Here is a 14,845-nt window from a genome sequence, read left to right on the forward strand (position 1 = left end):
ACTGATTAGGCTGTTGTTTACTGTTTGATTGTCTGAATTGTTAGTTCCTTGACTGGATTGTTGCTTAAAGTTTGGGTGTTGGTCTAGTGCAGGAGTAGGCAAAGTTGTCTCTTCTATGACATACGGACTTCAACTCCCAGAATTCCTGAGCTAGCATGATTAGCTCAGGAATTGTGGGAGTTGGGGTCCACAAGTCTTAGAAGAGCCAACTTTGCCTACCCAAGGGCTGGGGAATTCAAACATGGCTGGCTGGGGGATTCTGGGAGTTGAAGTCCACAAGTCATAGAAGAGCCAGCTTTGCCTACCCCTGGTCTAGTGCGAATCTGGGTGTTGATCTCTGCTAATCTGGATGTTAATTCCTGGTGAGGAGCTACACCAAGGACCCCAGAGTAACTCCACTTCCTGCAAGACTGAAGAAAGACAAAAGTTCCTAATCTGGTCTCCCTTTGAATCGCTTCCCTTCCTTACTAAAAGAGACCTTCAATTTGTTCTCAAGAACGGTTGTAAACTGCTTGTTGCTTCTGACTTAATTCTTATCATTTACCCACAGAGTAGGAAATTCTATCTGCCTATGTGGGGAGGGGGAAGTGAAACCAGCCTGTTTACAACTGATAGCTACTTGGGAACGCCCTTCCTTCAAAGCTGGCTTCAGAGAAGGCTGCCAACAGTCAATCTTTTCACTTAGCACGGTCCTTTTGCAGTCTGGAGGATTGCAATCTATAAACTCCCTGTAGTACTGTGTTTCCCCGAAAGTAAGACAGTGTCTTACTTTCTTTTTATCCCCAAAAGCCCCACTATGTCTTACTTTCGGGGTATGTCTTATATTGGAAAAAATAAGACCCACCCGGCCAACCCACCTACCCGAACCCGCAACACCCGTGTCCGGTAAAAAGTAGTATTTTAAAAAATCTTCTTGAAAAATCTGGGTCTTCATTTTTACCCACCGGGGGGGACAAAGAGCCCGAAGCACCCTCCCCCCCACACACAAACACACGGAGACACATCCGCATCCCCGCCTGCCCGCCCCGTCCGGGCCCCGCCATGACGTGGCAGCCGCGTCCGGTGCACACGTCGGCCTTGACACGTGTCCGCCCACCCGGCGTCTCCGAAGCTTACCGGTCTCTGGCGGGCGCCTTTCGGCAGGAGAAGCCTTCGCCGGGCTGCTTCGCCATTTGTTCTCCGACGACGGACAATGTCCGGCCGGCTTAGCCGGGACGGGCAACACGGCATCCGCTTGAGATGCCGGCGGGAGCAGCAGAAACAGCAACATTTGGATCAGATGGAGGCGGCGGTGACGTATGGAGGGGGGGCGGCGCGGAAGTGGGCAGGAGGCGGCAATACCCCCGTGTTTCCCCGAAAGTAAGACATATGTCTTACTTTCGGGGTACGGCTTATATTAGCCAACCCCCCTGAAACCCCCAATACGTCTTACAATCGGGGAAACAGGGTAGAAGATAATATTATAGTCGAGAGTTATACTGTGGGGATACTTAGTGGTTTCTGAGCTTGGTTGGGTTCTTGCAGACGTTTCATAACCGAACTAGGGAACATCATCAGTGCTGCAAGAGGAGGAGGAGGAGGAAGAGGAGGAGGTAGAAAAGGACTATGGGGCCCTTGATGTTCTCTGACCGTGATTGTTTTCCTGCAGGACCCCAAGTAACATGATTAGTGCTGGAGGAGGAGGTTGGGAAAGTTTTGCGCATTCGGAAAGTAACCCCACCAACTAGCCACAGTTCACAACTATACCTAATAGAAGTCCTCAATGAAAAACAGTGCATGGAATAACACCCATTCTTGTAAAAATATACTTTACTTTTCTTCTTAGCAAAAGGTTTCTCTAAATAAACTATCACCTTTACATTTAGCCTGGTGCACCAGTTGCGGCCCTATTTGGACCGGGAGTCACTGCTCACCCCTCATCACCTCGAGGTTCGACTACTGTAACGCTCTCTACATGGGGCGACCTTTGAAAAGTGTTCGGAAACTTCAGATCGTGCAGAATGCAGCTGCGAGAGCAATCATGGGCTTTCACAAATATGCCCATGTTACACCAACACTCCGCAGTCTGCATTGGTTGCCGATCAGTTTCCGGTCACAATTCAAAGTGTTGGTTATGACCTATAAAGCCCTTCATGGCATCGGACCAGAATATCTCAGGGACCGCCTTCTGCTGCACGAATCCCAGCGACCAGTTAGGTCCCACAGAGTGGGTCTTCTCCGGGTCCTGTCAACTAAACAATGTCGCTTGGCGGGACCCAGGGGGAGAGCCTTCTCCGTGGTGGCCCCAGCACTCTGGAACCAACTCCCCCCAGAGATTAGAATTGCCCCCACCCTCCTTGCCTTTCGTAAGCTGCTTAAAACCCACCTCTGCCGCCAGGCATGGGGGAATTAAGATTCCCTTTCCCCCTAGGCCTTTACAATTCTATGCATGGTATGTTTGTATGTATGTTTGTTTTTTTATATTAATGGGTTTTTAATCGTTTTTAGTATTGAATTACTATTGTACACTGTTTTATTGTTGCTGTTAGCCGCCCCAAGTCTCCGGAGAGGGGCGGCATACAAATCCAATAAGTAAGTAAGTAAGTAAGTAAGTAAGTAGTAAGTAAGTAAATAAATAAACGGATGTTTGTAAATCAAAGGCCCGTCTGTCTCAGAATCCTTCGCCTTTTGAGTGACACCCCCAAATTCTGAGCAGGAAAACCCACATCGAAGGGAAAACACAACGGAAACACCCAAAGCCTCAATTCCAGGAAATATTTAACCCTGCCAAGACCTACTTTCTCTTTGCAACTGTCCAAATCTGGAAAACTCTTGGCGATGCAGACTTCCGCCTTGAGAAAGAGCGAGTGGCGTTTCAGACACGCGAGGACGGCGGTGGGATCTCGGCAGTGGCAGCTCAGAACAGCAGCCGCACACCTGGATTGGGAGGAGCAAAAAAGCATCTTTGGGTACAACCCTGACCTGGATGACTGAGAATCTCCATAGACATGGACAGGGGTTGGCCTTATACAGGTAATGCTCAACTTACAACAGTTCGATTTAGTGACCGTCCAAAGTTACAACGGCGCTGAAAAAAAAGGACTTATCATACTATTTCCTCCAAACATACATCATTATTATTATTATTATTATTATTATTATTATTATTATTATTGAGGAAGCTGGGCTATGCCTTGATATCTGTATTTCCATTTTATACTGCAATCCTTGCCAGGATTATGCTCTTTTGATATATGACCTTTGTCCTACATATATCTGCTATAAGCTTTTCCGTTTTCACACCTGTACTTCCTCTATGCCCGGTTGAGGGACAGCTGTAGCGCTAAATGCGTAACCAGGAAATGTACTCAGGAAAGAGAGCAAAGCTTTGAAGGCACATAGCTTCATGCAGGAGCCCACAATCTAACCGCAAGTGCCTCTTTGCTGTACATTCTGTATCTTCTACATTGTATAACCTCTTTTTACTTTCTGTATAAGGAAATGTTGACAACTAGTATCTGATTGGCTGATACTGTGTGTTTTTTGTACTCCTTTGGAAATGTATAAAGAGCCCTGAAAAACAATCCACGTTATTCAGACATTGCTTTTATATCTTTTGAACCTGATGCATGCACCAAATAAACCTGGCAATCTCAATCTTCTCGTGGTCTCTGCTCCCTTATTGGCAACAAGTCGTTCTTGTTCTGCTACATCATCATCATCATCATTATTATTATTATTATTATTATTATTATTATTATTATTATTAATTAGATTTCTATGCCGCCCCTCTCCGTAGATTCGGGGCGGCTCACAACAATAACAAAGACAATATAAGAACAAATCTAATAATTTAAAAAACACTAAAAACCCCATAAAAAGCCTTCTCTGTGGCGGCCCCGACTCTCTGAAATCAGCTCCCTTCAGAGATTAGAATTGCCCCTACCCTCCTTGTCTTTTGTAAACTCCTCAAAACCCAGCTTTGTCGTCAGGCATGGGGGAATTGAGACATCTCCCCCGGGCATGTACAATTTATGTATGGTATGTTTGTATGTATGTCTGCTTAATAATGGGGTTTTTAAAATATTTTAAATTGTAAATTATTAGATTTGTCATGAACTGTTTTATTGTGTTGTGAGCCGCCCCGAGTCTACGGAGAGGGGCGGCATACAAATCTAATAAATAAAATAAAAATAATAAATAAAATAATTAAAAGCAAACATACACACAAACATACCATGTATAAACTGTATAGGCCCGGGGGAGATGTCTCAGTTCCCCCATGCCTGACGGCAGAGATGGGTCTTAAGATCTTTACGAAAGGCAATGAGGGTGGGGGCAATTCTAATCTCTGGGGGGAGCTGGTTCCAGAGGGTCGGGGCTGCCACAGAGAAGGCTCTTCTCCTGGGTCCCGCCAAACAACATTGTTTAGTCGACGTGACCCGGAGAAGACCCACTCTGTGGGACCTAACCGGTCGCTGGGATTCGTGTGGCAGAAGGCGGTCCCGGAGATATTCTGCTCCGGTGCCATGAAGGGCTTTACTGTATAGGTCATTACCAACACTTTGAATTGTGACCGGAAACTGATCGGCAACCAATGCAGACTGCGGAGTGTTGGTGTGACATGGGCGTATTTGGGAAGCCCATGATTGCTGTCGCAGCTGCATTCTGCACGATCTGAAGTTTCCAAACACTTTTCAAAGGTAGCCCCATGACCAGCAACTATTGCTGGTTAGTTCATATATTAACAAACCCAACCGGTGCAGTGCATAGTACTGACAAAAGCAGCTGTCGTAAGTATGAGTCAGTTGCTAAACATCTGAATTTGGATCACTACAAAGGTCGTAAATCGGAAAAATGGTGATAAGTCCTAGAGCTGCGATTAGCCATAATTGGTGATTGTGTGTGTTGGCTCCTTGTGCTTCCTGCCTTGGAGGCTCTGAACTTTTCTTGTGGGTGTACAGTGAACCCTCGATCATCGCGAGGGTTCCGTTCCAGGACCCCACGCGATGATCGATTTTTAGCGAAGTAGCGGTGCGGAAGTAGAAACACCATCTGCGCTTGCGCAGATGGTGTTTTTGCTTCCACTGCCGCCCGCCCTTCGCCCGCCCACCCCGTTGCTCGCGCCTGGGGTGCGCGCGCGTTTGGGGACTCCCTAGATCCGCTCCCCAGCTGGGGAGCGGATCTAGGGAGTCCCCACCGCGCGCGCGTTGCTGGGGAAAGCGCGCGCGTTGCTGGGGAAAGCGCGTGCGTTTGGGGACTCCCTAGATCCGCTCCCCAGCTGGGGAGCGGATCTAGGGAGTCCCCACCGCGCGCGCGTTGCTGGGGAAAGCGCGCGTGTTGCTGGGGAAAGCGCGCGCGTTTGGGGACTCCCTAGATCCGCTCCCCAGCTGGGGAGCGGATCTAGGGAGTCCCCAAACGCGCGCGCTTTCCCCAGCAACGCGCGCGCTTTCCCCAGCTGGGGAGCGGAGCTGGGATGTCCCCAAGCTCGTGCCGCCCGCCCGCCCACGCCGTTGCTCGCGCCGCCGCTGGGGTCTTACGGGGGCAAGAGGGGGAAGACCCAGGGAAGCCTCTGCCCGGCGGGGAAACTCCACCATCTATGCATGTGTGGAAGGGCACGCATGCGCAGATGGTGGAGTTTACTTCCTGGTTGAAAACTCGCGAAATAGCCCTTTCGCGATACTTGAACACGCGAAACTCGAGGGTTCACTGTATTTCCGTTTGGCCTGGTGGGTTTAGGTTTGTTGGGTGGGCTTATTTGTGAGAGAGACTTTCCATGATTTTATGGACTATTGGCCACTGTCGTGGACTAATTGTGGCCTGCTTGTGGCTGGATTTATTTGGGACAGTTCTGAGGGTGGGAGAAGGGAATTGCTAGGGAACATTAATAAACGGTCTAAACCAGGGGGTCTCCAACCTTAAGGACCTCAGGGACCACACCAAGGTCATAATTTTAAATCCTGTGGACCACCAAATTTATAATTTAATTCCCATGGACTCTAGTTTATAATTTTAAGTCCCGCAGACCACTAATATTATTTTTTTTTAAGATACATTTGTAAAATAATGATCAGAGAACTTCCACTTTATTAATATGAAATGCACCTATTTAATGTAACAAAATTATAAATGCTTATATAATTATATTGCTCTTTGCCATATCCAGCCCAAGGGGCAAGATTTCTCCATGGACCACCAAAAGTTTCTCGAAGACCATCAGTGGTCTATTGGCCACTGGTTGGTGACCCGTGGTCGAAACCACACTTCTCTGTGTGCTTGTGTGTATGTGTATGTGTGAGCACATGGGGTCTTCGTGATGTCAAAGCTCCGCCCATGGAATTCCCTATTGGGATTCCCCACCTCCTTTTCAGCCTCCAGATAGGCCGAAAACGCTGCCGCCGATCACAAAAACGGCGCTCCGCCGAGCGCCGCCGCCTGGCTGTCACCTTCTGAAACAGCCGGGCGCTTCTCGGTGGCCTCCGGAACGCGAACCCGAACTTCCAGGTTCGGCGTTCAGGAGAACGCTGAGAACCCCCCCGGCTGTTTTAAAAGGTGACAGGCGGGCGCCGCCGCCCAGCGGAGTGCCATTTTGCGATTTTTTTCCCCTTTGCACGCATTAATCGCTTTTACATTGTTTCCTATGGGAAACAATGTTTCGTCTTACGAACTTTTCGCCTTACGAAGCTCCTTCCGGAACCAATTAAGTTCGTAAGACGAGGTATTACTGTAGTACATTTAACAACGGCAGTGATTAACGGTGGGGCCGGAGGCTTCGAAAGCACCGCGGAGCTTCCTGCGGCTGTGAAAGCTATCAGGCTAAATTCTCAGTCGAGTTCTTCTGGCAGCTTTAAAAGCAGCCAGACGGGCTTCCGGTTTGGTGGAGATCGCGGCGAGACGTGTCTGGCAGGGCTCTGCCAGGCGAATCTCTTCTACCCCCTCCGAAGGTCGCAATTGCGATCGGATCGGGCCCGGATGGCCCGATCCATGAACAGGGGGCTCTCCTCTGCCCGAGGACCCATCGCCAGGACTCCAGAGGCAGCGGTTCGCCCCGCAGCTTCGGAGACGGGAGAACCGCTCCTCTTTGCTTAAGAGGACCGGCCAGCGCTTTCTCCCCTCACTCAGCGGGAAGAATAAAAGCAAAGAAGCGAAAGTAAAAATATCTACATCTACATAGAAAAAGAATATAGCAGAGAAAGGACTTAAGGTAAAAATCTCCATTGTGTTTCGTTTTTAAGTCAGAAGATCGTAAAACTTTTAAGTAAAAGTTTTTTTTCCAGGGCGAAAGTGAAAGTTTTTTCTTGTTTAAACTCATCCGCAAATAACAGCCGGACCTAATTTTTTCCTTCACTTTTACTTTTCCATTTTGAACGTGAGCTTGGGAATCTACAAAATAATTTTCTGACTTTATGCTTTAACAAAATAGTTTAAATTTGATATGACTATTTAGAAAATTTTAACTGCTAAAGAAAATTTCTAGTGATGAACAGAATCTGTTCTTGATAGATTTTTAAAATCATAATCTTCTGGACTTAATTTTTGAAGCGGAGGAACACAGTCTTGCTGCCTTTTTTTTTTCTTTCTTGCTGCCTATTTTCACAACATGAATAACTTAATAATCATGAATTAAATGGAACCTAGAAGAGATTGAAATCACCTCTTTCTTGGATTACTTATTGTTGGATTAACCTATTTGGAATACTTGCTGAGCCTTTTGGACTATTTGCTGACACCTTTTGGATTATTGCTGACACCTTTTGGATTATTTGCTGAGAACTCTTTGGTTTAACATCTGCCTGCTGCACGAAAATTAACTTGACTCCATCTTGGGATCTCTTTCTTTGTTCTTTGCTCCTGTCTTGAATTTGGAAAATAAACTGACTCCATCTTGAACACAAGCAAGCTTTGGAATTGCTTTACTCCTTGAATTTTGAATTGAAATCAAATATAACTTTACCCTTTGAGATTTGGATCTTCATTTCTACTTCCTAGCAAAATTACAGGATTTATAAGAAGAACTTAAGTATACAATACTGTTATTGTGTTTTTGAATAATTATCTGGTTTTTTCCCTGATTTTTCTTTGACTTTCTTCCTTACATTTTTATTACTAGAAGAAGTTTGGTTTGAACTATATGCATTGTTAAAACCTTGGGTTCCTGCTCTATTCTAAATAGTTGAACTAAAATACCACCCTCCTTCTTTTTCTTTTTGAATAATTCTTTTTACTTCACTTTTTCCCCTTTTCTTTTTTTTTTTCCCTCCTCCTAAAGTCTTTTCTTCCAAAAAACTTTTTTTTTCTTCTCTTTCTTTTGTCTTCTATATACAGTTGATATTCCTTCTCTTCTTTCATTTTCTGTCCTCCTTTTACTTGAAAAGGCTAATACTTGTTTTTTTTTTTTTCCCTGTGGCACTAAACAATAATATTTCTTTTTTCTCTTCTTCTTTCGAACTTTGTTATTAATTGAATTGCTATTGAATTGGTATAGTCATATTATAAGGGAAACAAAATATATTGAATAGATTTGGAATTTATAGTAATTTCTTTTCCTTTTCACTATATATAAAATTGAAACTAACCTTAAAATTTGAAATAGTGGATTCTAATTTGATAATGTCCCACACCTCAACTTTTGTTAAAACAACAAAGAAACAAACAACACCAACTACCCTATCTCCACAAGTGTCACCGCATTCTTCTCCTTCGCATCAAGTGCTAACCATGTCTACCAAAGACAAAGACAAAGACAAAACAATGCAGTCCAATATTGCAACTATTCATGAGACTTTGAATGCTTTGAAGGACTTTATGGTCAAATCACAAGAAGATGCCACTCAACAAAGAGAGGCCATAAAGGAGGAGGCAACACAACAAAGAGAAGCCATAAAGGAGGAGGCAACACAACAAAGAGAAGCCATAAAAGCAGACCTGGCAGAATTTAAAGTGGAGATGGCTCAAATGAAAGCTGATATGGGCGAGATGAAAGATCAGATAAAGCAGATTCAACAAACTCTTCAAGAAAGTGATGACCGAGTTAAAAAAGTTGAAGAGCAAGCTGACAAAAATGAGAAAAGAATGGAGTATCTTGAAGGGAGAGCTGATGAAAGATACAAAAGATATGATGAATCTATCATCCAGCTGGAGATGCAACGAGCTTCGTACGGACTTCGATTTCAGAATATAAAAGAGGAAAAAGATGAAGACTTAAAAACGACTATGGCGGAAATCATTGGAGGTATACTTCAAGAGGACCCCATGGCTTTACAGAAAGAAATCGATGAAGTATACCGAATTTCGAATAGCTATATCCGTCGACACAACCTCCCAAGAGAGATACATATTAAATTTACAAGAAAGGCGTTGCGAGATGAGATACTTCATTATTCAAGAAACTCCCCGCCTCAACGACATGGAGTAGAAATAAAGATATTAAAACAAGTTCCAAGAAGTGTCAGAGAAAACAGAAGAGATTACCACTTTTTAACCAAAATCTTGATTAAAGAAAATATCACTTACCGTTGGCTTATTCCACAAGGACTTTCTCTGACATGGCGCTCTACAAGGTACAAACTGGAAAACGTAGATCAAGCTATGTTTTTTCTTGAACAGAGTGGTTTGGGCCACTCCGACCATGCAAGTAAGCAACTAGTGGTCCAATTACAACCAGCTCAACAGCAACCAGGGGAAAAATCACTAATTCAGCAAGAAGAAAACCTGGGGGCAACTGCCCAAGTAATAGAGCAGGACCAAGGCTCTAGAAGAGTTCAACCTCAACGAGAAACCAAAAAACCCATTAAATGACAACGAATAAAGACTTGAAAATCTTTTCCGTAAATGTTAATGGACTTAACGAACCAAGAAAAAGGAAGCAAATTTTTTCCAAAATCAGAAACCAAAATGTTCAGATTGCAATACTACAAGAAGTTCATATTAAAAAAGATAACCAAAAATTACTGTTGAATCCCAAAATTGGAAAAATGTATGCTGCATTAGCAGACCAAAAAAAAAGAGGTGTAGTGATGTATGTCAAGAATTCTATAAATTCCAAACAAATATATAAGGATAAAGAGGGTAGGATATTGATTGTACAAGTAGACATTGAACCCAGACCTCTAGTGGTTGTTTCTATTTATGCCCCCAATGAAGACCAAATGACATTCTATAAAAATTTACACCAAATAATAACAGATTTAGCTATTGATAATCTATTGATAATAGGTGATTTTAATGCTATCGCGAATAGACAATTAGACCACTCAGGAGGGGGAGGTAATAAAAAAAGGGGAAAAGGCAAAAAAACAAGAAGAAACTTGCTACCCAGTACTTTTCAAAAAATGAAAGCGGAACTATTATTAAGCGATATTTGGAGGGAAAGACACCCTCTCAAAAGGCAATTTACCTTTTATTCCAATCCTCACAAAATTTGGACGAGAATTGACATGTTATGGGCACCAAAAACAGTGGCAGAACAAATAAGAGAAGTTGAGATAGACGTTAATACATGGGCCGATCATAATCCAATAGTGGTCTATATGACGATGAATAATAAACAGAACAATTGGCGGATGAACAGGTATATATTAAACGACAAGAAATATAAGGATTGGATTGAAAAGGAATTAAAAATATTTTTTGAAATTAATAAAACATCAGATACTACTCCACAGAACTTATGGGATACAGTTAAAGCGTACATAAGACGTTTAACAATATCTTATACAGCAAAATATAATAAGGAAAAGAAATTAGAGTATTTACAATTAACAAACGAATTAAAACAATTAGAATCCTTATCGCAGCAACATACTAAGAATAGAGATCTAAAGACAGAAATAAACGTAATTAAACATAAAATTAGAGTTATAGAACAAAACCAACTAACTGAAAAGATTAAAAGAGCAAAGCAACAATACTTTGAATATGCAAATAAACCTGGCAGATGGCTAGCGTATAAACTTAGAAAACAGAGTCAATCAAAATTAATCCAAAAATTAGAAGATAAAGATGGTAAAATAAAATTCGATACAGAAGGTAAGGCAGACATTGTGTATAATTTTTATAAGGAATTATATGCTAAAGATCAAGTCATTGAAGATGAAGTTTTTAATTATTTAGAGGCTTCAAATTTACCACAAATAACAGAAGATCAACAGGCTATCATGGATGGACCAATAACAATGGAGGAACTCCTAATAACAATTAAAAAACAGAAAAGCAACAAGGCCACAGGCCCAGATGCCATACCTGCAGAATGGTATAAGATAGATAATGAAACAATAAGAAATCATATGTTAGAAACTTTTAATTCCTGTAGACTTGACGGAAAAATTCCTAAATCTTGGTCAGAATCACTGACAACCTTAATACATAAACAGGGTACAGAACCAGAAAAAATTAAAAATTATAGGCCTATATCACTATTAAATGTAGACTATAAGATTTTTATTGCCATTTATGCAGAGAGACTCAAAGGAGTTATAAATGGAATAATACACCAAGACCAAAATGGGTTTCTTCCAGGGAGACAAATTAAAAATAATATTAGAACTGTAATAAATATACTAGAGTACTATGAACAACACCCAGATAAGATGGCATCTTTAATGTTTTTGGATGCTCAAAAAGCCTTCGACAACGTTAATTGGATATTTATAAAAATGCAATTAAATAAAATGAGATTTGGCCCAAAATTTGTTAATCTAATAGATACCATATATTCAAAACAAACAACGAATATAATATTGAATAACAGTCAATTACCAATACTTGATATAAATAAGGGAGTTCGCCAAGGATGTCCTATATCACCATTGTTATTTATTATGACCCTTGAAACCTTATTAATTAAAATAAGAGCGGACCCCAGAATAAAAGGTTTAACCGTAGGAGATGAAATCTATAAACTCCAGGCCTTTGCAGATGATCTAATGTTTATAATTGAAGAACCGACTACAACAGTTCCTACTTTATTACAAACCATTGAACAATATGGAAACGTAGCAGGTTTAAAGATAAACAAAAACAAAACACATTACTTGACTAAAAATATGAACAAAACACTAGAAACTAGATTAGAAACTATTTCTGGAATAAAGACTGTAAAAAAGGTAAAATATTTTAGGAATAAATTTAACAGCGAAAACAATAACATTAAAAAATGATAATTATATGAAATTGTTAGCAGAAATTAAAAAAGACTTAGCAACCTGGAACAATTTGAAAATATCTTTCTTAGGAAGAATTGCAACAATTAAGATGAATATTTTACCCAAGGTCTTATTTCTTTTTCAGACAATACCAATAAACCCAGGGGGTATCTTCTTAAAAACTTTAACCAACTTAGTTAAAAAATTTATATGGCAAGGTAAAAAAGCAAGGATAAAAATGAATTGCTTAGAAGATATTAAAGAAAGAGGAGGATTTGGCCTTCCAAATTGGAAATTATACTATCAGGCCGCCGCACTAACATGGCTTAGAGATTGGATAATCTTAGATAATAAAAGAACACTTGAACTAGAAGGACATGATTTAATGCTTGGATGGCACGCATTTTTATGGTATGATAAGGACAAAAACCATTCATACTTTAAAAGGCATACATTAAGGAAATACTTACTAGAAGTATGGAAAGATATAAAGAAGAATCATTTCTTAAGCATCCCAGATTGGTTAGCTCCCTTAGAAGCAATAACGCATCCAAAGTCTATAAAGGACAAGAAAATGACTCATAGATATAAAGAACTATTAAATGATCAGATGAAGCTTAAATCTAGAATTGAACTACAAGAAGAAGGGATAATAATAGATTGGTGGCACTATGCCCAGATCCGATCTAGATATCAGAAGGATAAAACTCTTTACATTTTTAATAAAAGTAAGAATTCTTTAACTACCTTAATAACCACTAACTCTACAAAAATGATAGGGAAAATATATAAACTACTTATTGCTCATAAAAATATAGAGTTGACTTTAAAAGATACTATGATAAGATGGTGTAGAAATATTGGTAAGGAAATAGATATAGACACATGGGAGAAAGTGTGGATTAATAATTGGAAAATGACTAAATCAGTTTCCTTAAAAGAAAACCAAATCAAAATGTTCTATAGATGGCATCTCCCACCAAATAGGATAGCAAAAATGTTTCCTAAAACATCCCCAATATGTTGGAAATGTAAGAAGGATATAGGAACTTACTATCATCAATGGTGGACATGTAGCAAAGCAAAACTATATTGGAAGATGATTGAAAAAATATTAAAAGAAATAATAAAACAAGATATAGATAATACCCCGGAATTTTATTTATTAGGTGTCACAACCCAGATCTATAAGAAAGAAATTTTTTATTTAATCATACATATATTAACTGCGGCTAGAATAATATATGCGCAAAACTGGAAAGGGGAGGAAATCCCCAAGGAAGAAGAGGTTATAGCTAAGATATTAGATTGCGCTGAAATGGATATGATGACAAGAAGATTAAACGATCAAGAGGATACTAAATTCTACGAAACATGGAATAACGTTTACAAATGGATAGATAAGAAAAAATAAGATATATCTTTAGTGGTTGTTTTTTCTTTCTCTTTATTCTGTATTAGTTTTTATCTAGATGATAACAATAGTAATATTAGTTTAAAAGGGTTTTTTGATGATTATGATATAGCTATGTATGTATAAGTATAAACAATATATTAAGATTTTTGAAGTATAATAGTTGAATTTAGTCTTACTGTTTAGATTGAAGGTTTAACACTATTTTATTATAGTAATTAGGATTATATTAAAGGTATCTTTCCTTTCTGGTAACTATGTTATACTAACCTTAATACCCACATTAAGATTTGTAAACTTCAACCCAAATTTATTAATCTTTTCTTTTTTTTTTATAATACTTAACACATATGTATTCTTTTTCTATATTTGAATTTATACTTTCATAAGAAGCGGGGGAAATACACCCCCACTTTATGTTCATTGTTTGTTTGTATTTGTTTGTCTTTTTATGAAAAATAATAAAAAAATTGGAAAAAAAAAAAACAACGGCAGTGATTTACTTAAGAACTGTGGCCAAAAAAGATCATAAAATCAAGCACATTGAACAATCATCTTTCCTAGCAAGGAAAATAAGCATTGCTCCCCATTTTGGTCCTAAGTCAAGGACCACCCATGTGTCAGGATGCCCCATTAACAAGAGCAAGGATGATTTACGGTTGCAATACCAAGGCTACTCACCGGATAAATCCCAGCATGCACTGGGGGTTCTCCTTGGTGAGCCCGTACCGTTGCAGAATGATTCGAAGGGTCAGCAAAGCACGGTCAACTCCCTTCAAATACTGGTAGTAAATCTTCTTCCAAGGAATGAACTGAAAAGCCAGAGCAAAACATCACATATTATGATTTGGGGGCTTTTCATTTTTAATTTTTAATCCAACTTTTATTGCTTTTAAATGCTTTGAATCGAGTCGTTCGCTCTGGACCGCATGCATTACCAAGTTATCAAAAGCACCCGCCGATGCAGAATCCACAAAATTAAGAATTCAAAGTTTTGGGGAAATTGTAAAAAGCAAGGCCAAAATTTGCCTCCCCTCCCCTCCAAAAAAATGCAGGAAAAATTACCCTTGATTTCACTTGGATCACAGGAAGCATACTACATTGGCGCCATTGCTGGGTCCATCATTTCAATTCAATTCAATTCAATTTATTAGATTTGTATGCTGCCCCTCTCCAAAGACTCGGGGTGGCTCACAATAATAAAAACAATATTCCAGCGAAAACAAATCTAATATTAAAAAGCACATAAAACCCTATCATATTTAAAAAAGGAAACAACATATACATACCCAAACATAAATATATTAAA

The 14,845-nt window shown here is 40.3% G+C and overlaps 1 protein-coding gene across 1 annotated transcript in view; it reads right to left on the bottom strand.

Moving 5' to 3' along the window:
* LOC139168849 (F-box DNA helicase 1-like) overlaps nucleotides 1-14,845 on the bottom strand; it is a 51,470-nt gene that overhangs the window by 26,218 nt on the left and 10,407 nt on the right. The window contains exons 4-5 of the mRNA XM_070754591.1: nucleotides 14,218-14,348; nucleotides 2,778-2,916 (exon numbers count right to left, since the gene is read on the bottom strand). Of these exons, the coding sequence (XP_070610692.1) occupies nucleotides 2,778-2,916; nucleotides 14,218-14,348 (270 nt within the window). The remainder of the gene's footprint in view (nucleotides 1-2,777; nucleotides 2,917-14,217; nucleotides 14,349-14,845) is intronic.

Source organism: Erythrolamprus reginae, chromosome 6, assembly GCF_031021105.1.
Source record: "Erythrolamprus reginae isolate rEryReg1 chromosome 6, rEryReg1.hap1, whole genome shotgun sequence".
NCBI lineage: Eukaryota > Metazoa > Chordata > Lepidosauria > Squamata > Dipsadidae > Erythrolamprus > Erythrolamprus reginae.